At 38.0% G+C, this 21,077-nt stretch overlaps 3 protein-coding genes across 4 annotated transcripts; 2 read left to right on the top strand and 1 right to left on the bottom strand.

Annotated features, from left to right (window-relative positions):
* The first annotated feature begins 83 nt into the window (after positions 1 to 83).
* On the top strand, positions 84 to 6,080 carry LOC144197938 (sodium/hydrogen exchanger 9B2). Of its 2 annotated transcripts, none has more exons than XM_077718682.1 (13): positions 84 to 231; positions 1,126 to 1,365; positions 1,703 to 1,904; positions 2,019 to 2,189; positions 2,431 to 2,573; positions 2,776 to 2,903; positions 2,992 to 3,167; positions 3,254 to 3,360; positions 3,525 to 3,674; positions 3,780 to 3,888; positions 3,992 to 4,128; positions 4,460 to 4,658; positions 5,090 to 6,080. In XM_077718682.1, exons 2-12 carry the CDS (start codon positions 1,213 to 1,215, stop codon positions 4,649 to 4,651), a joined length of 1,668 nt encoding a protein of 555 aa, XP_077574808.1. In that variant the 5' UTR covers positions 84 to 231; positions 1,126 to 1,212; the 3' UTR covers positions 4,652 to 4,658; positions 5,090 to 6,080. The 2 variants fall into 2 exon arrangements, with proteins under 2 accessions (XP_077574808.1, XP_077574807.1); XM_077718681.1 differs by having other exon boundaries at positions 85 to 231; positions 4,460 to 4,643.
* A 158-nt stretch (positions 6,081 to 6,238) lies between these two features.
* cisd2 (CDGSH iron sulfur domain 2) lies at positions 6,239 to 7,891 on the bottom strand. The gene is made up of 3 exons (XM_077718686.1): positions 7,630 to 7,891; positions 6,874 to 7,088; positions 6,239 to 6,540 (listed from the first exon to the last, which is right to left on the bottom strand). The coding sequence occupies exons 1-3, from the start codon at positions 7,730 to 7,732 to the stop codon at positions 6,451 to 6,453; spliced, it is 408 nt and encodes a 135-aa protein (XP_077574812.1). The 5' UTR covers positions 7,733 to 7,891; the 3' UTR covers positions 6,239 to 6,450.
* Positions 7,892 to 8,354: 463 nt separating this feature from the next.
* suclg1 (succinate-CoA ligase GDP/ADP-forming subunit alph) lies at positions 8,355 to 20,716 on the top strand. Its single transcript, XM_077718683.1, has 9 exons — positions 8,355 to 8,522; positions 9,258 to 9,358; positions 11,204 to 11,320; positions 11,481 to 11,693; positions 12,161 to 12,218; positions 12,377 to 12,460; positions 14,209 to 14,360; positions 17,362 to 17,550; positions 20,382 to 20,716. The coding sequence occupies exons 1-9, from the start codon at positions 8,489 to 8,491 to the stop codon at positions 20,406 to 20,408; spliced, it is 975 nt and encodes a 324-aa protein (XP_077574809.1). The 5' UTR covers positions 8,355 to 8,488; the 3' UTR covers positions 20,409 to 20,716.
* Positions 20,717 to 21,077: the final 361 nt, after the last annotated feature.

The raw sequence follows: 21,077 nt of genomic DNA, 5'->3' as shown, positions 1-21,077 counted from the left end.
ATCACAATTTATTTTTTTAAAACAATTCTGATAAATATTTATGAATCATATTGCATGTATACTAAATGTGTGTACTTCACGTCCCCCTCCTAAAGTTGTAGCAAGCAATGCCACAAAGAAGAGACTGGATGGACATCACTAATCCCTCTTATTGCCATTCCCCTCCAAGCCAACCTGCCAGAAAGGCTGGCAACGTTGTTTCTAAAGCTTTGACAATGTTTCAGGTCTAAGGTAAGTGCATTTTCTGCTTTTAATATGAATGGATTTAGAACTAGTTACGATTTTATCTACAATAGGAATTTGATTGACACCTTTCTGACAGTAGGCGAATCTGCTGTAAAATTTAATTTCAACTCTGGTATTTTGCTGGAAATTATACCTCAATGACTGTTGATCTAGGTGCACTTTGACCTAATAAGAATTGTGAATAATAATGTACAATTTGTCTGCTTGATATTTGACGTCAAGCTAATACCTTATTGGTTCCAATTGTTGCTAAAACAAACACAGTTACTAATGCTACCATGTTAAAATCGTGATTCCAAACCAAAGCTATCGAAACGATTTATATAGTAGGGCAATGTCCGATAAAAGATCTATAGGCACGTTTTGAACCAAAGGGTGTGGATTCCCTCAAAATGAGGAAATAATGTAAAGCTAGGTGTTTAGCGTTTAGCAGTTCAGGTACTACGTAGGCTTGCACGCTCTCACTATTAACCCATTCCCCCAAAGACAGATCCGGTTGTTTCAAACAAAACATGTTAGCATAGGTTATGTTCTGTAAACAAGGAAGGCGGATTTCGGAAGGAAAATCCACGTTCCCCTACTTCCACTGCTCGACGTGCCATATGGCCAAGCATATAAGCATCGATTAGTGTGGTCTCTTGACAATATTGGATTAACCAACTGTTTTTGTCAGTGCCACCAGCGCGTGGATGTCACAACATTGTTCCATGTGATCTTTGACACTTTTCCTTCATTTATTCATACATTTCCAAAAGCACAACTTTACCACTAGAAATTTGCTTATGATGCATTGGACATTTGAGCATTTGTTCAGTATTTTCCACTACATAATCCAACTTTTTTCCTTTCTGTGTTATTGGAATTTGACACATTTGACAGCTTCTTAGAACTGTTCCATCCATGGCCAGCTACCCTGCACATCTAAATATTATGTGATAAGAGAGTGGGGCAGATACACTGTAGATAATGACCATGGAGGAAAACCGGTCCAAACCTTGTACTCCAGAGCCAAGTCCTGCACCAAGTCCCGCGCCAAGTCCTGTACCAAGTCCTGCACCCAGTCCCGCACCAAGTCCGCTGCCTGACAGAATTCTTTTGCCATCAGCAAACCATGTAGAGGTAGGCTTAACTTTAATGCATTCATTTTCTGCATCACCTATCCTCAAGGGTCGCAGGGGGTGCTGGAGCCTATCCCAGCAAACTATGGGCACCAGGCAGGGCACACCCTGAATTGGTGGCCAGCTAATCAGAGGGCACACGAAGACGAACAACTATTCATGCTTACACTTATACCTAGGACTAATTTAGGGTGTGCAACCAGCGTATTGTTTATTTCCTGGCTCTCAGCATGCAGTATTTTACTGTGTCACATCTAAATTATGTTACAATTTTCATAGACCATCATGAAATGTGAACGTTGATGTTTTATTCCATGCCCTCTGACTCTCGTCCCCAGCACCTTAGTGTCAACCAGATACAGGTAGTGGTACGGCGTTGTTCCAGTCCAAATGTTACAGAAGAAACAACCTATTTTCTTCCACGCCACCCTGTGGTGGATGCTGGCACCAATACAGAACCGCCCCTCGTCTGCTGTCCCCTGCTACACCGATTTTGCCCTTGTCCTCCTCGAGGCCTTGTGGCTTCTGTCATTACTAAAGGTAAGTCACCAACAGGATCCCTTGAGGCTTAGTGGGCTCCAACTCTTGATATCTTTAATCCCCCAGTTTTAAGAAGTGCTATTGTTTATGTCTATTTTCTTGTATCTTCTTCAGTCCTCCTGGCCGCAGTGCTGTTTGGAGTGGTTTGGTCCGTCACAGAGGACGAATGTCTTCCAGGTGGTAACCTGTTTGGGATTACGGTGCTATTCATCTGTGCTGTCATTGGTGGCAAATTAGTAGCTCTGATCCGGCTGCCCAGACTTCCACCATTTCCTCCACTTCTTGGTAGGAAAAGAAACAATAAGACAAAATACTTGTTGTTTTAGAGTAGATGGATTGCATTTTTAGTCCATCGAAAACAATATTGTTTTTTTCATCTCTTGTACTGCATTTTTGCTCTGTTATTCAATTGTGGTTACTATACAGTTTAATTGTTGACCCTGAGACTGAAGCTTCAACAACAACTTTTGAACATGAACACCGTGGGAGGATTAAATAGTAAGCTGTATCTTCTTTCCTCTTGCAGGTATGCTGCTCATGGGGTTCACACTAAGAAATATCCCAGTAATAACAGATGGTGTGTACATTAACTTCAAGTGGTCCGCCTCCCTCAGGAACATTGCACTAGCGGTCATCCTAGCCAGAGCCGGTTTGGGTTTAGATCCTTCAGTAAGTAGAAGTTTATTTTTAAAGCAGCCATTTGGGTTCAGAGATGTAGAACATGATTTTTTTTATTGTTTTATTTTTTAATGTGACTATCAAGTACTGCATGAGGGTTGTCTTTTCCACAACCTAATGCTTTTAATGACTGTTTTTCCTCAAAACAAATTAATTGTGCTTTATTTGAACCTTTTTGCTTTTGTTTTTCCAGGCTTTGCGGAAGCTGAAATCAGTGTGTTTGCGTGTGGCAGTGGGGCCTTGCATCATTGAGGCTTGCACTATTGCCCTGCTCTCCCACTTCCTAATGGGTTTACCCTGGGTGTGGGGCTTCATCCTTGGGTAAATGTTTTATGATGTCTCTTTTCTTTCTTTCACCCTGCTTTCCTGAAAAAGTTAGAAAAATGGGACCATCTCGTTCACTTTGCAGCTTTGTACTTGGCGCCGTGTCTCCGGCAGTCGTGGTACCCTCCATGTTGCTTCTGCAAAAGGATGGTTATGGTGTGGAGCAGGGAATTCCCACAGTGTTAATGGCAGCTGGCAGCTTTGATGACATCCTTGCTATAACAGGCTTCACCACATGCTTGGGTGTGGCTTTTGCTACAGGTAAAGTAGAAGGATAAAACAAACTTGCAATTTAATGAATTCTGAGATGCATAAATAGATTATTATTACATTTTTTTTTCTTTTAGGTTCCACATGGTACAACATCTTGAGAGGTGTGCTGGAGGTGGGCGGGGGCTTGGTTGCTGGGATTCTTCTTGGTTTCCTCATCCAGTACTTCCCCAGCCTCGACCAGGTTGATATTTACTACCTTGCAACATACCTACACTTTGATTTTTACTAAACTAAGAAATTAGAATGATCAGTTCATAAGAACAGTATTCAGAAAAAAACGTCCTGTCCAAAATGAGGCTGAAAACATAACATTTGTATTCACTAGTTGTTTTTTTTCCCTTGTAGAAACACTTGGTGATGAAACGTTCCTTTCTGGTACTTGGATTGTCTGTCTTTGCGGTGTTTGGCAGCGGTGTGGCTGGCTTTCCTGGTTCCGGTGGCCTCTGCACTCTAGTATTGGCATTTCTTGCTGGTCTTGGATGGGGTTTAGAAAAGGTAAACCAGTTTGAGTATTTTATGGACATTTGTGACTGTGGAGGAATATTTCTAGTAAGCAGCTGGAACGTTATAACATTATACCCTCTGTATGTCTATGTTAAGGCACGTGTGGAAGAGGTAGTGGGCTGGGCCTGGGATGTGTTTCAACCACTGTTGTTTGGCTTGATTGGAGCAGAGATACGAGTGTCAGAGTTGGACAGAAACGTAGTTGGTAAGTCCGTCCAGACATTATTGCATGAAGGGATACAAAAGATTACTTTATAAGGGCCAATCGACTGTGACAAGACTGTCTTACCCTATGTTTTCTTTTGCAGGTCTTGGTATAGCTTCTCTACTCATTGCCTTGGTGGTTCGACTCCTTTTTACCTACGTTTGCGTGTTATTCGCTGGCTTTAATATTCGGGAAAAGCTGTTCATTGCCTTGGCCTGGATGCCCAAAGCCACTGTGCAGGTAGACTTTTTCTAAGGTGAAAAAAGTCCCACTGTCACCACTTTTTCCACTAATTAAATAATTGAATCTTTTCAAAAGCTGTTCAACAATCCATTATACTGACTTACGCACATCCATAAGTACTGAAATTTTGAAATAAAATCATTTTGTAGCAGTTTGCCTTGGCATAATTAAAACTAATGAAGTATAAAACTTTAAGTACTCCAGCACGGAGCACATGAGTTGGTGGGAAACAGTTGTGGAGAGTTTGGGACTTTAAATTAAGCCTATTTTGGTTGGTGAATGACAAACTGTATGAATAGACAATGAATATTTTTTAATACATCACCAGGCAGCCATTGGCTCCACAGCTTTGGACATGGCCAGGACAAGGGAAGACAAGCAGATGCAGAAATACGGCATGGACGTGCTGACTGTGGCTGTGCTTTCCATCCTTCTAACGGCACCAGCAGGAGCCCTTATCATAGGCCTGTGTGGACCATGCCTGCTGCGGAAACCAAAGAACTCAGCCTGTGGTGAGTGAGTCTTAGGTACGTACGTAATGTCTGTGAGAAATGTTCTACTAAACCAGATGCTACCTCCTGTCTTCCTGTATTTGCAACATGTAGAGTACTTAAATCTCTAACAATGTCAACTCAGGAGAATAGTTTATGTCAGAAAAGAACAACTCAACCACTTCATCTTGCAAAATACCTGAATTCCCAATAGAAACTGCTGATGACAGAATGAAAACACACTGGATTGTAGACATTTTTCATTTCCCATTAAGGTCATTTGAAATTCAAATAATCTTCACTTTAAAAAGCAGACATATTTCCGCCACATTTGTCATGGATGACTACAGGAATCAACCTTTCTTTGCGCAATAATCTCGATCGAATTCAGGTTTCTCACAGACCACATGAAGTTTATTGGAACACACTAAAAACCATTGCTTCTGCTACCTCTGCATCTCCCACAGGCACATCTGCAGGCGACGAGGACAATGAAACACCAGTTACCTACGAAAGCACTCTGTAATATAAGTCTCAAGGAGGCACCGTGGACTATCCTCACTGCTAAACATCTATTTCTATATTTATTCTTAAGAGAACCTTCAAATCAGTTTTCATTTCAAACAAAATAACCCAAATGACATGTTGAATATGTCAGCTGTCATTTAGCCACTGAGTGGCCTGGTCTGGCTGTCTGTTCTCAACACTACAGGGGCGATGAATGACTTTATATTTTTAGCCACAGGTTATATCCAATGACTGACCTACACTGGAACATGTTACGTACATCGAATACTCGAGGTACTTTTTGTTTTTAGTCAATGTTTATTATAATTCAGTGAAATAGTTTCATGAATGGGCTCTACGTATTTTAAACAGATTCATTATTTTTAAAGCCAAACTAGGCAATTTACAAAGGGTGACTTCAAAAATTCCCATGGAAATGCATATTTGTTGTTTACAACAATGAATATGTATTAAACTATATCGATAATGTTGAAAGCTACCATCGATGGCAAAGCTTGCCAAATTGTGGATGACCCAATAAAAGGACATCAAACATTATTTATTTATTTTTTAATATCATCATGCAGGGGAAAACTTTGAAATAACACAAAATGGCTAATCATAAAACTAGTAGTAAAATGAGCAGTAGTATATTTTTTATGAGCGTCTGTCACATTTTTAAGTACTATTTTTTATCAAAATGTATAAAAACTCAGGAAAATGTATATAGGGTAAGACATGCATCTTTAATTTTCTTTTAAAATTAACTACATGCAGTGGTAGAAACAATCTTGTGTGTATGTTATTTTTACTACATTTTGCTACTTTTATTTATAAGAAAAATGTGTGTACTGTTATTTTATGGGCTTTGAAGATGTTGCAGTATTAGAGTATTGAAAAATATATGGAACTGAGTTACAAAACCTTTAATAAATTAAGTTTTTTTTAAAATGTTGGCTCTGTTAGTTCTTCTATTGACATTGGTGGAAAAAAGTATTTAAACATACATCTAATGTATTATGGTGCTAGTATTTAACTAAAAGTTTTACATGAACTCTTATGTATCATTACATACAAGTTATTACATTTGTGTTATTGCACACTCAAAATGGTTTCAAATGATTTATTGAGGGTTCCTTAGAGACTAATTTACAGGTGTAAATGAAGCTGCTGAAACCACACAAAAAGGCAAATCATTTCTTTGTCAACACATTACTGCATGAAACTACATTTTTCAATTGCACATGCAAATAAAAATGGATTACAAAATAAATGTGAATACTGAAGAAAGTGGATTCTCCCAGTAGGTGTGGTCTAAGTATTATAGAATCTTCTTCTTGAGTATGAGTGGTCCCACATTGTCTCCAGTCAGTTCGTTGTGCTTTAAGTGCGACTTGTCACAAACAGGAAACTTAAAAAGAGGAAACATGTTCATGTTGTTAGTCGACTGCTCAAACAAATCCTCATATTCTAGGATTGTAACTTAGATACTGTATATTTTAGAGATAATTAGGATTTGCATTGTCTACAGGCTTCTCAAGAGGATCACAAGGAGTTAGAGAATATTCTAGCTGATTTTGGGTGAATACATAAACTAACAAATCCCTAAACTGGCACTTAAAGTCAACTATCCACCCTCAGATTCAAATAGTTAATGTAGGATATTTTGTTGCCACTATTTTCTTTGACTTATGACTTGAACGTCATCCATTTCAAGATGTTTTAGACCGAAAAACTGACTTACGGTTTTGGAGCGCCAACAACGGCAGTAGCATACGTTGGCACTATTAAAGTCCTCAATGTCTATCTCATTAACCACTTTAGGATTCTCCTTCTGAATCTTTAGGTTGATCAGACAGTCTCTTTGCTTTTTCTTCTTGGGGAAGAAGGGCCGGATGGTCATGTAGCCCAGTAGAGCCAAGATGCCCAAAAGAGGCAGCAATCGCAGCCATTCGGACACTATGGACACAAGGATGCACAAAGTTAAAAAGGTGACACTTTCCTTGTCAAAATCTTTAACTCAAAGATCATCTTTGATTTTAACTTTATTCCAGAAACTATTGTTCTCGTGATTTTAATACTATTCATGGTAAGTTTGAGGATCAACTAACCATTGCTGTTGGTAGGCTACAACTTAATGAATGCACTGATTTGCATTGCCAGTGAAATTTACGTGGAATTGTGTCCACAAATTTCAGGAAAAATGATTATCATGCACAAATATGTTTTTGGAGAATGCAAAGTGCACAACAGTAATACATCAAGTTATAGGAGTAATGCAATTATGAATCATTAATAACACAACCCTAAATACATAGTTTAGTTAGATCTGCATTAATACTGGCATTGCAGTGACTGACTTGGACTTTTTTTGGAAGTGTAATCGACTTATGCGCTTGCAGAAAGAAAACAAGTCTTGATTTGCAAAAAAATAAATAACAAAAAATAAGTCATGCGGAAAGACATTCAGCCTACAGTACTGGATCTATCGTTTATTCACCTGTCAACCTTACAAATCCGCCGATTGTATCCGGAAGAGGGAGCTTCTTTAGATATGCTGGGAGTTGAATTTTTATTATCCTGGAAATAGTTTCTAAAACCATCTTAAAGCTTTCTGTGCAGTAACTTTGGTGTTGGACTTGAATGGTCCCTTTGCGTCTTAAATGATTGCGCTTTTTACTCAGTTCAAACGCTTACCGGTATGCAGTTCTACTACAATATTTGGGAGACGCTATAAAAAGTGCGTTAATACTGTTGTGAATACCCCTAAACTCAACCTGTTTAACCAATCAACATCCGAGGAGTTGGTGGCTATTTATTGGATGGCAGTATGAAGGTGGTGCTAAATGGTTCCTTCATGAACATCGGAAATATTACCTAGTTTGTTTTTTAAACTATCCTGATTAGGTCCAGATCTGTTCATCAACATATTGCAACGTGTTTAAAAAAATCAAAACAAAAGATGAAAGATAAGGGTGGATAGATTTATCCTCAAATTTACTCACAAATCTGTTGCGATGCATGCTTTATTTGCTTTGCTGTTGCGCCCTCTAGTGTTGGATTTTTACAATTGTTGATTTATTAACACTACAACACCCATAATACTTTAGTGACTGGCTAAATGGTGAGGCCGATTTTATGCCTGAACATATATGTTTCTATTTAACTTTAGATATCGACTCCAAATTAGTGTGCGAGTAGTATTGATTGAAAAGAAACACTTAGGTCTATATATCATAACAACTTATATTTTTGTTGATGTTAATAAAATTGTTGCAATTGTAAAAAGGAATATTCATGGGAGCTCGAATCTCTGTTTGAGGTCCTGAGCCTCCAGTGTCATTGGTGAATGACCCAACATGTCACACTGCAGGTTGTTTGCCAGGCTGCTTTGTAAGTATTCCTCATAATACGATTACCGTTTTGATTGTTGTAGAACTGCATAGATTGCCCGTTGTATAGTTATTTATTTTTTTGCTAAGATTGGCACATCGTGTTGTTTGACAGTTAGCATGCTAGGAGCCACGTTAGCGTCCCTAACGTCGTAAATGAAATGTGATGTTTACTGGACGCTCAGTAACTTTTAGCTTTTGACATATGCATTCCTGCACAAAGCATAATGTGCCCCACCATGCTTATTAATTCTGTGATGCACGATCTGCGAGTGAATTAGCTTGCATTCCAAGAAAGCATCCTTGCAAACTGTATGACATTAGCTATCCTAGCTTTATGATCACCTTTTGGAGTTTACAAGTGATCTTTGTACATTACCATTGACTCTGAGTAGACCAAAGTTCACTCTTGAGTGCTACTCTATGTTCACATCTGATACTTTAAAATGTCCCTAGAATTAAGACCGTTTTCTAAATTAAAAATCTATACATTTATATGTTAGTGCCCATTCCATTTTAAGCATTCAATAACTTTAATTTGCTAACACCCTTTTCCCCCATACTCGTACATAGAGAATTAATCTAAACTACTTAATCTAATCCAGCCAATTGTATTGCACGCAATCCTTAGTTAAATTTAGTTACAATTTGTTAGTTTGTGCTGGTAGAAAACGTTTGTTGGTTGAAAATTGCAAATGATGTGTTGTGATTTGAGTTGTTTCTTTTCTTGGTACAGTGCAGCAAAGTGGCGTCAGGCACTGTTATACAGGAACAAGACAGAATTTATACATTACCAAGAACAGTAAGGTCATCTGTCAAGGTTTCACAGGAAAGCAGGTTTGTTTTGAAAACGTCTTTTTACCATCCAAAATGTGTTTACATTATGTACATATGAGACATGTAAGAATGTGATTGGATGCCTAACCAAGCCTTCAAGTTTTTTTTTCTTCCACAACATATTTTAAGTAGGAAGCAACCTTTAAATTGTAATACATTCTTGCAAATTTCCAGTAATGGCCTCTTCTGTATGTTTAACTAACAGGTGCCATTTTGTTGTGTGGTAGAGTTCTAAAAATAGCTAAGGACATAGCTAGAAATGCATGCAAAATAAACAAAAAAGATATATATTGATCACATTTTTTTTCCAAAACGTGACATGTGGCAAAATCCAGTGAGACCTTATTTCGTGCACCATGTTTTGCATTTAATAATAACCATGAAAGCAGAAATAAAATTTACTCCAACATATAAAAGACAGCTGCCAATATACAAATACAAATCAAACTAATTCTATATTTCAGTCAGTAAAAAGAACTTGGATAAACTCTAAACATTATATACGCAAGCAGAACATCAAAACTTGGCAAATGTGTTAGACAGTCCAGAAATGTGAATCTTTTCAGATTTATATTCCCCTTTCTACTTAGCCAAGTTTTTCTACACCATATTGCCCTCAACATAATAAAATGGTTCCAGTGAACACTTCAGGTAATTAGAAAAGGATGAGAAATGAGCCGGGGATATTGAGACCACATTTTGTGTTCTAGCTTAATAAGCAAACCATTCTTCAAATTTATTGTCCAATTTGCTGGAAAAGGATAGGGGTGCTGAAGAGGGGGTGGGGGCAGCAAAGCTTTTCACAAAAGAGAGAAGTATATTGCATTTCAATGGACGTGCTCATTCAAAGATTGTAATTCCTCCTAATGAGATCGTTGCATATTATTAATTTATCCTCTTTTCCAGACTATGACCCTTTGCTATACTACATTGTCTCGGCATCCTCCGTGATAATAGACAAATGTCCGATGGGATTTCTCAGGCTGAAAATTAATTTCCTCCCGTCAGATGTGCAAATTTACAATGGCTAGAAGAAAAACATCTATCTTAATCGTCATTGCAAGCCGTTCTCCATGTTTATTTTCACAATCAAAACAATTGTTTGATATCTCTAGCTAATACACAGCCTACTTGAGACAGGCTTAGTTTCTATTATAAGTGAAAAGTCTACTGTTGTTATGGTGTTGCCAATGTCATTCACTTTTCCCACTAATGCCAATTTTAATTTAGTTAAATCAGATTGACAAAATTATATGAATGCTCAGTGCTCGCAGAGACGTTACAAAGAGGTAGAGTTGTGGCCAGAGATATTACACAAGGAGTTGCGGGGGAAAAAGCCCTTGGTGTTCTCATGAGCAGTCAATGAGAAGTAATATACTACACTGCTCGTATTAGCGATCGCTCCGGCATTCGCGTTGGGTGACAGAACAAAACACTGAAGAAGAAAAAAATGCAACGCTCCACCCAGTGCTCATAGGTATCTGTTATACACGAAAGATATGCAGCCAAAAAGACAGTGCGCTACAATGATAAACAGCCTCTAATATCTTGGCCACCTGGCTTTCTCGGATCTCGAAATTTTTCTCTTATCTAGAGATAATTATTCGCTCGAAATTTTACTCGTATCTGGAGCTGCTCGTATGTAGAGGTGCTTGTATGTAGAGGTGCTTGTATGTAGAGGTGCTTGTATGTAGAGGTGCTTGTATGTAGAGGTGCTTGTATGTAGAGGTGCTTGTATGTAGAGGTACCACTGTATACATTTTTTCTAATGTCAATATTTTTTCTTGAACAAATTGAAGAGTAACTGATCTTAATTCACCCACACAACAACTTATTTCTGCCTAGGGGACATTTCACAGTCAACAGTCTCTGGACTATGGATCACAGCTGGTCGGAGGAGTGTCTCCAGGCAAGGGGGGTAAAAGTCATCTTGGCCTGCCTGTCTTCAACTCAGTCAAGGAGGTCAGTATGGATTACCTTTCTACTTATTAGAAGGTTCACAGCAGCTTTTGGAGACAAACAATTATTTCAGTCACATTTTCAATATAAGCGTTAGGTGGCAGTGTTTAACAGCCTGACTGTTGACATTTTTCATAACGCTAAATTGTTTTCCCTATTCCAGGCAAAGGAAGGCACAGGAGCTGATGCCACTGTGATATATGTGCCCCCTCCATTTGCTGCAGCTGCAATCATTGAGGCCATTGATGCTGAGATTCCCTTGATAGTGTGCATTACTGAGGGCATCCCCCAGCAGGACATGGTGAAAGTGAAGCATAGACTCCTGCGCCAGAGTACCACTCGTCTCATCGGCCCCAATTGCCCAGGAGTCATTAATGTAAGTAGTGTTGGGGAAGTTTATTTCATGCTTCTTAATTGAACAGTTTAATCTAAGTTCACTGTTCCAACTAGTTTGCCAATTTTCTCATTTTAATTCTAACAAAACCTGGCACACTGAAATAAAAATGAACTGCCGTCCAAAACATGGATCACTAAAATGTTCATCAGGCCAAAATACACTATGTTCTTAATATCTGCCCATCATATGAAATAGAACATTTACATAATTGCATTTTTCCCCTTCAAATTGTCAATCCTTGTTACACACACTCGTACGGCTTTAACATTTACATACAAAACACAGACAATTGTGACAGTGTGCTTATTTATTTATTTATTGCCATCCTGACAGTAATTGATGAAGCGAATCAGAAGTGACAAAATGTTGAACTAAAGTTGTATTTTGGAAGTGTTTTTTTTCTCTTCAAGTAACCATGAGGTTGTTTAAACTTTTATTTTTTTTAGCCTGGAGAATGCAAGATTGGGATCATGCCTGGTCACATTCACAAAAAAGGAAGGATCGGTAAATTTTCCAGTATTTTACAATTTTAAAAGTTCAATTTCATGAGCCTAAGCAAAAATCATTTGGGAAAAAAAACTTGCTGGGAAAAACATGGTCAGTTTCAATGCTACTGTATATGCTATATTTTCAATTTTCTCAGTCTATTTTATTCTTTTCAGGCATTGTGTCTAGATCAGGAACTCTGACATATGAGGCTGTGCACCAAACTACTCAAGTTGGCCTTGGTCAGTCTCTCTGCATCGGTAAGATCACAGTAAGGCTTTCTCTGATGTATTAAGGTCTAACCATTTTTTCACACCACTTCAGTTTTGTATATATATAAAAAGGGACTCCAGAAACTCATTGGAACCCATTTAACATGTCATCGTTTGCCAGATTTAAGTGTTATTTACGACTAAGACAAATATTTATTTTATGCGTACAAAATCTTTTGGCCAATTTATCTGCCAACCAACAGCTGAAGTGTAACACCCAAAATAACACAAAAACAACCTGGGTTCATTATGATTTTGACATTTTAATTATGTAGTGTCCTCCAGTCTGGCTTCATAAAGGCCACTGCTGCAATGGAGTTTAATGGGGTAGAGTTTATTAAAGGTGGTTTATTGGTGGTACTGCGACAGAATCTTTAAAGTCTGACTGACCTGCAGCGCTGCAGCAAATTAACACTGTTCCAATTTTTAATATTGCTGTCATACTTGTTGTTGGTAATGTTATTTTTAATTATTGTTCATAACTTTTGCTTCTTATAAGCGCTGCGCATCCGTTAAACAAACCAATGTTGACTTTTGCCCATGATCATTGAACTTCTGGAGCTATAATCTTATAGTAGAAAGCCTTTTAGAACAGCCTTTCATGCACTTTTGGTAGTGAAAGGAAATCATTTTGGCAAATGTTATTGAGTGCCTCCTCAAAATCAGATCCAAATCATCTAATTAAACTGAAACTAACTTTTTTTTCTTCCAGTATTCTTTGTGTAACTAAGATTTTTGCCTCCGACTTAAACTTACCTCTAAACTGTCAATGAGAGAAATGAAGATTTTAAGTAATTGAGTTTTATGAAGTGTACAAATTAACCTTGAAACACATTAAGAAAAAAAATCCTTCATTCCATTCTTTCTTTTAAATAACTTCCACCATTTGTTGCTTTCAATCCATTCTGAAACACTTGGAAAAGACTGAGTAAATCATTTGTTCTTTCAATGTTAACTTTATTGTACTTTTTTTATGGGGTGGGGAGGTAATTAATTTAATTTATATTATTGTAATGATTTATTTATGGCTTTGATCAGTGAAAAATGTGTTTTGCTTATAGTCCAACAAAATAGGTTTGTGCTCTTTAAAAACACCCAGAAATCATACATAATTTGCACATAGTCAGTTTAAGATATTTTAATTGAACAGTATGTGAAATTCTCTCTAAAGATGTTAAGATTACCAAACCTGTTGCTAATGTTAGAAAATTAAACATTTAGACTGCTTTCAGTTTACCAAATGGTCGACAGATGCCATAGTTTAAAGCACTTAAATGCTCACTACCCTCATGATAGGAAATATAAACACAATATTGGGAATCCTATGAAATTTAAATTCAATAGTGGTACAGTACCCTTCAAAAACTAGAGGTCTCTATACTTTCTGAAGTCATTTAAAACAAAAGCAGGCACCGCCTGATGAGGCAGAATAAAGAAATACACTTGAGATGTAGATTACACAAAAACCATGCTCAAAGTAAATCCATCTATTAATATTTCGTTTGCTCACCAGAAGCAATTCCGGCTGCGCTCAATTGTTTTCACAAATCCCCATAGAGAAGCCATGAAAGAGCTCGCTGCCGCTGTGATGATCAGACCGTATCAAGCTTAAACTTCGTTTTGCCTGATTTGCATTCCGTTCTCAGACTGTGCTGCCATGTGATCCTCAAATATTCACACTGGTGCTCCTGAGAGAATCATGGGTACACAACACATTTGCTTTGTCTCCCGCATAGGTATTGGCGGGGATCCGTTCAACGGTACAAACTTCATAGATTGCTTGGAGGTCTTCCTGCAGGATCCCAAGACGGAGGGTATCATCCTGATTGGGGAAATTGGAGGCAATGCAGAGGAGAATGCAGCAGAGTATCTTAAACAACACAACGATGTAAGAGACCCCAATGTTTTAACTCTCTTACCCTTCATTGAGTTTAGTTTTAAGTTTGATTTTTTTTATTTAATAAGGCACTGCACATTATAATGAACATATCAAGTTGATATGTTGAACATATCTATATTCATGTTAATTAACATATATATGTAAATATGTAAGATTGTAGCTGAGGGCTAATTTTCATCTCTAGTCCCTTGTGTAGGTTGAAGATAAACAATGACGCATACCAGACACACACACACACGTAGCACAGTTTTAGACGGCGTTGTGATTGCAATTTTGTTCCTCTAACAGCCAGGCTTTAGGATGATTGGCGAAGAGGTTCAGAGACAGGAGTTGACATATGTTAATTGGTATTCAGTTCCAGGTATGTAAGACACAGACAGGAAGGTGCTTTGGCCGAATGTACTCTTTTTGAAGGGAACTACACCGTCACCTCTAGAGCCAGCCCTTGTTGATGTGTTGGATTTTTTTTTCGTACAAAATCTTGTAGTGGAGGAGTGGCCTTGATTTGGAAGATTTTGTAAACTAAGTTGCATATTCAACAATATTCTGCAATTTGAACATACAGTACAGCCTGAGTCAAAACTATGATGTGATCTAAAAAAGTGTTTCATTTAATCACAGCCTCGGGCCTGCTCTCTTTTGTCTGCGAGTCTATGTGATTAACATGACCAAGATGAAGCGTGGCACAGTAGATAGATTTTACGAACGATATTCTCATGGGGTAGGTTCTACAAATGTGCCATCTCGGTGTGCAGAGTGACTTTTGTGGCGGTATAGAACTGCAAATGAATCACATGTGTAGGAAGAAATTGCATTTGGCATTTTAGACACAGACCAGACCTGCTCTTTGGCTGGTTTCTCAGTGCATGTGGGCATGGGCTTTGTTTCTGTTGTTCTTGTGCGTTAATAGAGCACTCAACCTGGGAAATTGATTTGTTTTACCGTCAGTGACTCAAATGCATGCAAATCTCCGTGCAAGCTTCACAAGAGAACAATTTCTCTCTTTTTATTGTTTGTTTCTGTTCTTTCTCCATTCTTCCCTTTTGAATAAGGACAAATAGAAATTGTTAATGGCAAGCCACAGTTAATATATAACAAGCAAGAGCTTGGAAAAAAGTGCAAAGTTCTCCTAGAGAAGTCACAAGACTGGTTCTCATGTTTAATTTTCTTTGTTTCTGTTTTCCATGGGGATGGATGCAGGAGACTGATGCTTTATGTTGATATTTTGAACCTGGAAATAATGTTAATGAGGCATGATTGACAGTGGATGGCAGCAATTCACCTTTTTAGATCTGAGCTCAGGTCTATATGCCCCAAAACATAAGACTCATAACTGATGATAATAATGGTGAAGCAGGTCGCCACACTAAAACGTGGGATTGTTATTGTACAGATGAAAATTATTTAAAATGCTTTACTCAGTGAATTTATATAAATAGATTTGTTTTTTTAATTGCAGGGGAAAGATCTTGAATATTTATTGATTTTCATCTCTGAAGTCAGAACTATTCTGTCAATAGCAAAACATTCTGGAAAGCGACCTTGCACGTTCCTCTTGGTTTTGCTGTCAGATTTTATAATGCAGGGCATATTACAAGGCTCATTGGGTATAGATTTTTTTTCCTTCCTGTGCCTGCCAACATAATTAGGTATTAAAAGTCACTTGTATTAAAGGTTTGCCACGCATTGGTGGGTGTTTTCTGGATTCCTCAATTCAGAAATAAGGTCTTATGCAGGATAACCATATGATAATTTGCATGAGTATCTTTTCACCTGAGCTTCCATGAAGGTTTAGTGATATTTCTTTCATCCTCTTTCAGCCTCACGGCTTTTATCCATGCTTGTCTCCCCCAAGCTCACATAAACCCTTTTGTAATTTTGGTGAAACAACGTTGCATAGTAATGTTAGCTACATTAAGACTGAGCTAGAATAAATGTCAGACTTCCACCGAGAATGCAACTATGACAAAAGTACCGGTTATTAATGTTCATATACTGATGCATCAAATGCAAAATTTTCAAGTCTTTGCGTTGGCATAATTTTTTGAAACATTCAATTTTATTGCCAAAAAATATGCGTTTTGTGGATGGATGATAAGCAAAACTGTAGAAAAAGTCCTTTTTTGAAAAAGGACCCTGCTATGTATGGACAAAGGCTTAGTGTGTCTTGTCTTGCTGATCTATTGCTTTCACCTTTTGTGGCCTGCTCCTTGTGTGTGTCTACCAATCGGCTTCCTCTTGTGTCACCCACTTGTACCTCATTGTCTCATTACCACCACCCTGCCTTGCCCCCTGTTTCTTTGCACTTGGGTCCTTCCCATGGTCTCGCCTGCTTACCCAGGACATGAGACAAAAACCTCCCAAGCTAGACCTCAAGGTTAAAATAAAAACAAACAATCCTATTCTTAGTTATTATTCAAACTGCTACTTTATTCCATACCCACTCAGTACCTCATTCCATCTAAGATATTGCGATAGAGGATTTATTATTTCTCCTCACCTTGGAAATCATCTAAATTGTTGAGTGCAACATCCATCAAAAGACCAAGCAGTATAGACAGACAGGCGCTGAGCTAATCAGCGTCTGCATGACTAATTATCATCTCAGAAATGAAATGATTTGAGATGGCAGGCGCCTTGGCCTTTATCTGGTCATCCACCAGCCCATGCAATTAAACTGCTTGATTGACCCTTTGTTTTAATAATGCGGGCTGAGACGAAGACGCCTGCCTTATCATCAGGATTTTGTAATGGGAGGGCATGGGTTATTTAATTTGTAATGAATGAATAAAATGCAGGTAGAGAAAAACAAGTTTCCCTGATTTATGCACCCTTTTCTTAGTTTTATTTCCGTCCCGTCTATGACTGTGCCATTACAATGCTTTGTTAAAGTCCTTACACTTTGAATGAAATGAGATGATTATCCTTTTAGTAGGTCTTTCAACCTCACCTGCTCAACATCACTATTTTTCTCCACGAATGTGTGCAGGGTGCTAATGCCAAGCCAGTGGTGTCCTTCATCGCTGGACTAACTGCCCCTCCTGGGCGAAGGATGGGTCACGCTGGTGCTATCATTGCTGGTGGGAAAGGAGGCGCCAAAGAGAAAATTGCTGCCCTGCAGTCAGCTGGAGTTGTGGTCAGCATGTCCCCTGCTCAGCTGGGCAGCACTATGTTCAAGGTGAGTCTTAGTTTAAAATGAAAGCTGTCATCTCCATAGGGTAGATCAGTGTTTTCCAACCTTTTTTGAGCTACATTTAAAAAATCTTTAGGGACACCACCATCTAAAAACTATTTCGCCTATATTAACAATAGTCATTCTCAACAAAGTTTTTATCAGCAGGATTAACATAAATCCCCAAAATGATTCAGAAATCGAATTTTTCACACTGACTTAATCTCACTAAAGTTGATGTCTATGGACCCTGAACAACTTCCAGTTTGAGTTATGCAAAATAAGTAATGTAATGTTTTCAATTGCATGATTTTATGACTTATCTCAAAATATCACTTAAATCTCCTAGTAATACTCCAAAAAGAAGTTGTGCACACACAGACATTATGTATCTCCAAAAGTTGATGCCCTCGAAACCAAACAAAAACCAACTGGTTCGTTAGAGAAAAATAAGCAAGAAAATGACTGTTTCACAATTTGAATCTTGTAATAGTATAATTTATAATTTAACAGTCATCATATTTCGCTTTTGACCTTGTAATAATTAAATTTTAATCTCGTTATTTTCATAGACTTTTTTTTCCTCTCTGAATATGACATTGTATGACTTCTTCCAATTTCCCACGGTACCCCTGACCATTGTTCACATCACACCAATGTGCCGCGGCACAGTGGGTAGGAAACATTGGCGTAGATGAGCAAATAAAACCTAGTATTAAATATCGTGGAATGAACTATGCTAATTTTTGTAAAATATGATTCTACTTACGAAAAATGCAAGTTACAAAACCACTTCTGAAACCAATGAATTTCATGGGTAGAGTGACCACTGTATATTAATAACCTCTTAAGTGAGAATATAACATAGAATTTTTAATATATGATAAAGATGGTCAGAATATTTTAATGCATGTTTGACCTACAGTGAGTTAAGGCACTGTGTCCTTATTTCATTTCATCTCAGGAGAAGCGTTGTTAATAGGATGTGTAAAAAGTTGCATGCGTGTATTATAGTCATTCGTCATATCATCGTTAAATTACTACTGCTGACTATACTGAAGCGGGTGGTGATTTACACGCATTTACTTCCCCATCTCTAAAGATAAAATTCATAATCCTTGCGTATAGTGATGAAGAACATGTTTCTGTATTAACTATTGATCCTGCAAGCTATTTTTGCATTGTAACATAAGCACATACAAAGGCTTCATTGTGTGTGTCACTGACATACCAACAGTTACATAGACTGAATTAGTTGTTTGAAAATGCATCGGCCATTGAGAATCAACCCATTGCAAATAAAACACGGTGTGACGATGTGCATTTTTGCTACCAAGCTGTTGTTGAAGTGAAAACTGCCACCATGGGGACATTTGAAACAGGTGGAGCCTCCTTAGGTAGTTATTTTGAGAGCTACACTCTCTGGGAAGTGGGGCAAATTTAATAGCCCAAAAAGTCCTGCCTGATTACAGTCACATTGATCGCAGCTATTTGGCGTCTGAATAGGGAGACACAAAAGGATTGATATAGCACTTGAGAATGAGATGTTTCTTATGGTGGTGTTTCTCAAGTTATACATTTGAGTACTGATGTCTGGAAAAAGAACACAAGAATGTAAGGGAGTGCAGTCAGCTGATTGAAGGTTTTCTTGTCTCGGACGATATTTTAAATTGTCATTGAGATATTTTTCCCAAGATTCATTTATTTATACAATTCATACTTCACTACTTGTTAGTTTATGACATTGTTTCAAGTCAATGCACATTTACTGCGATCGCTTTTGGAATTTGCAATACCTGATTCTGTAACGATATCCAAAAACGACCATTAAAATGCAAGAAAATTACAACCTTTGTAACTTTGCTTTCAAAATTACAATAGCTAGTACACAAACTCTTGCTCGAGTCAATTACCTTTCATATATCTGCGATGCATTCAGCAGCTGCCATCACACATTACGGCGCAGGTGCTCGAGTGCTTGCCATTCCTCTCCTTCACTTCTTTCCATACACCTTCTCGCTTATGTCAATCATAGGCATTATCTGGCAACAGTTTTGGAGTCGCAATCTCCACCCCCTCCTTTTTCATTTATTTATTTATTCCACCATTGTAGCCCACTCAAGCATTTGAGTCCAACCTTGGTTTATTATTTTCGGCCCCAAAATGCCTTTTAAACGCCTTGTCCCAAATGACTGAGCTTTGCCATCGCCTTGTTAAAGTAGCTATTTGCAATCAAGCACAACTCCCATGTTGATCTAACAAAAGGTTTCTTAATGCATTTGCCCGTTTCCACAACGAGAGGCTTAAATAAGCTTTCCAAAGGGGGATTTTCAAACACTCACTCAACACTTCCTCAGGATGGCAGTATACCTTTAGAAAATCTCCAAACCTCATTGGAATGTGAAATGCATCGAGTCCTTGTTTGTTCTGCAGTGCTGATAAATGGCATTTGCATCAACTTGCCGCCCCTCGCTATGTGGAAGAGAAGTTTCCGAAGGTGTGTGACGTGCCATACAGATTATGTAAATAGTTACAGCCTTTTTTAAATGGCTCAACATATTGATTCTCATTCATAGTCATGTGCTTTTGGTTTTTCAGTTTTACCAAGCAACATTTTTTGGATTGTGGCTAGCGTGAGCTGTCCAAAATCATTTGCAATTTTTCATGGTAGCAACTGGCTTGTGAACAAGCAGACATGTGAGGTCCACTCTAGGGAAAAATATAAACTAGCTCACTTCTCTAGAAGCCTGACCCCCCCACCTTTTCAAAAGAGCTGTACAATATGAACACAAATATAAAAAAAATCCCTTCTGACTGTCTTCCCTGTTGTTTTTTAGGAGTTTGAGAAGAGGAAGATGCTGTGAACATTTTCAGCAGACATGTGACCTCCAAAATGATGATTCTGTATGTGCATATGTTCCTATTCTCAATCCCTAGATATATCAGCAAAGATGAACACACATTCAGTGTTTATATTGTAATTCTGTCATAATATTGCACATGATAAATGGAAATTTGTCAAGTGGCTATCTTGGAAGAAGCTATTATACATAATGTAAAAGTGTTGCAGATCCACATCCTTTAAAAAATCGGAGTAAAGACCACTATTGTAAAACCGCTTTACTGCACCTGTTGTTGTACAACGTGTACAAGAAAAATCTCTCAGAAGTCACCTACTGTGTCCCTGAGTTTTTTTTTTGTGGGTGTGTGTTTTCCCCCCCATTCCATTAGTAATATCAGTGCTTTTTCAAGCTGTCTTCCTCTGCTATTTTTCTTCTCGGTTTGCATCTGAAAGCACAAGTGACACAGTATTTCAAATTGTGCATGCATGTTGCCTATTGAGGGAATATACATTACTTAAGTAGTCATTTTCAAAGCCTATCTTGATTTGTCAGACACTCATTTCAAGCCAATTGCAGCATAATGTTACAGGCGTTACAATTTATCCGGTGCACATCAAAGCAATGTATACAGTTAACTTTGTGGTTTTTCCATGCCAATCTGAAAATTAAAGGATTATAGTATGTGCAAAG

The sequence above is a fragment of the Stigmatopora nigra genome, chromosome 6, assembly GCF_051989575.1.
Source record: "Stigmatopora nigra isolate UIUO_SnigA chromosome 6, RoL_Snig_1.1, whole genome shotgun sequence".
Lineage (NCBI taxonomy): Eukaryota > Metazoa > Chordata > Actinopteri > Syngnathiformes > Syngnathidae > Stigmatopora > Stigmatopora nigra.
The sequence above is the reverse complement of the archived record's forward strand: the minus strand, read 5'-3'. Positions and strand labels throughout refer to the sequence as shown.

What these genes read in the sequence shown, in the direction of transcription:
- LOC144197938 (XM_077718681.1), top strand. Translation starts at nt 1,213, where the DNA reads ATGACCATGGAGGAAAACCGGTCCAAACCTTGTACTCCAGAGCCAAGT. An exon ending in GTTTGGGTTTAGATCCTTCA is followed by an intron (nt 2,574 to 2,775) that starts GTAAGTAGAAGT and finishes TTGTTTTTCCAG; the next exon opens with GCTTTGCGGAAGCTGAAATC. An exon ending in GTTGGACAGAAACGTAGTTG is followed by an intron (nt 3,889 to 3,991) that starts GTAAGTCCGTCC and finishes TTTCTTTTGCAG; the next exon opens with GTCTTGGTATAGCTTCTCTA.
- cisd2 (XM_077718686.1), bottom strand. Translation starts at nt 7,732, where the DNA reads ATGGTTTTAGAAACTATTTCCAGGATAATAAAAATTCAACTCCCAGCA. An exon ending in CGGATTTGTAAGGTTGACAG is followed by an intron (nt 7,089 to 7,629) that starts GTGAATAAACGA and finishes TTGTGTCCATAG; the next exon opens with TGTCCGAATGGCTGCGATTG. An exon ending in GTTGTTGGCGCTCCAAAACC is followed by an intron (nt 6,541 to 6,873) that starts GTAAGTCAGTTT and finishes CCTCTTTTTAAG; the next exon opens with TTTCCTGTTTGTGACAAGTC.
- suclg1 (XM_077718683.1), top strand. Translation starts at nt 8,489, where the DNA reads ATGTCACACTGCAGGTTGTTTGCCAGGCTGCTTT. An exon ending in AAGGTTTCACAGGAAAGCAG is followed by an intron (nt 9,359 to 11,203) that starts GTTTGTTTTGAA and finishes ATTTCTGCCTAG; the next exon opens with GGGACATTTCACAGTCAACA. An exon ending in TCTTCAACTCAGTCAAGGAG is followed by an intron (nt 11,321 to 11,480) that starts GTCAGTATGGAT and finishes TCCCTATTCCAG; the next exon opens with GCAAAGGAAGGCACAGGAGC.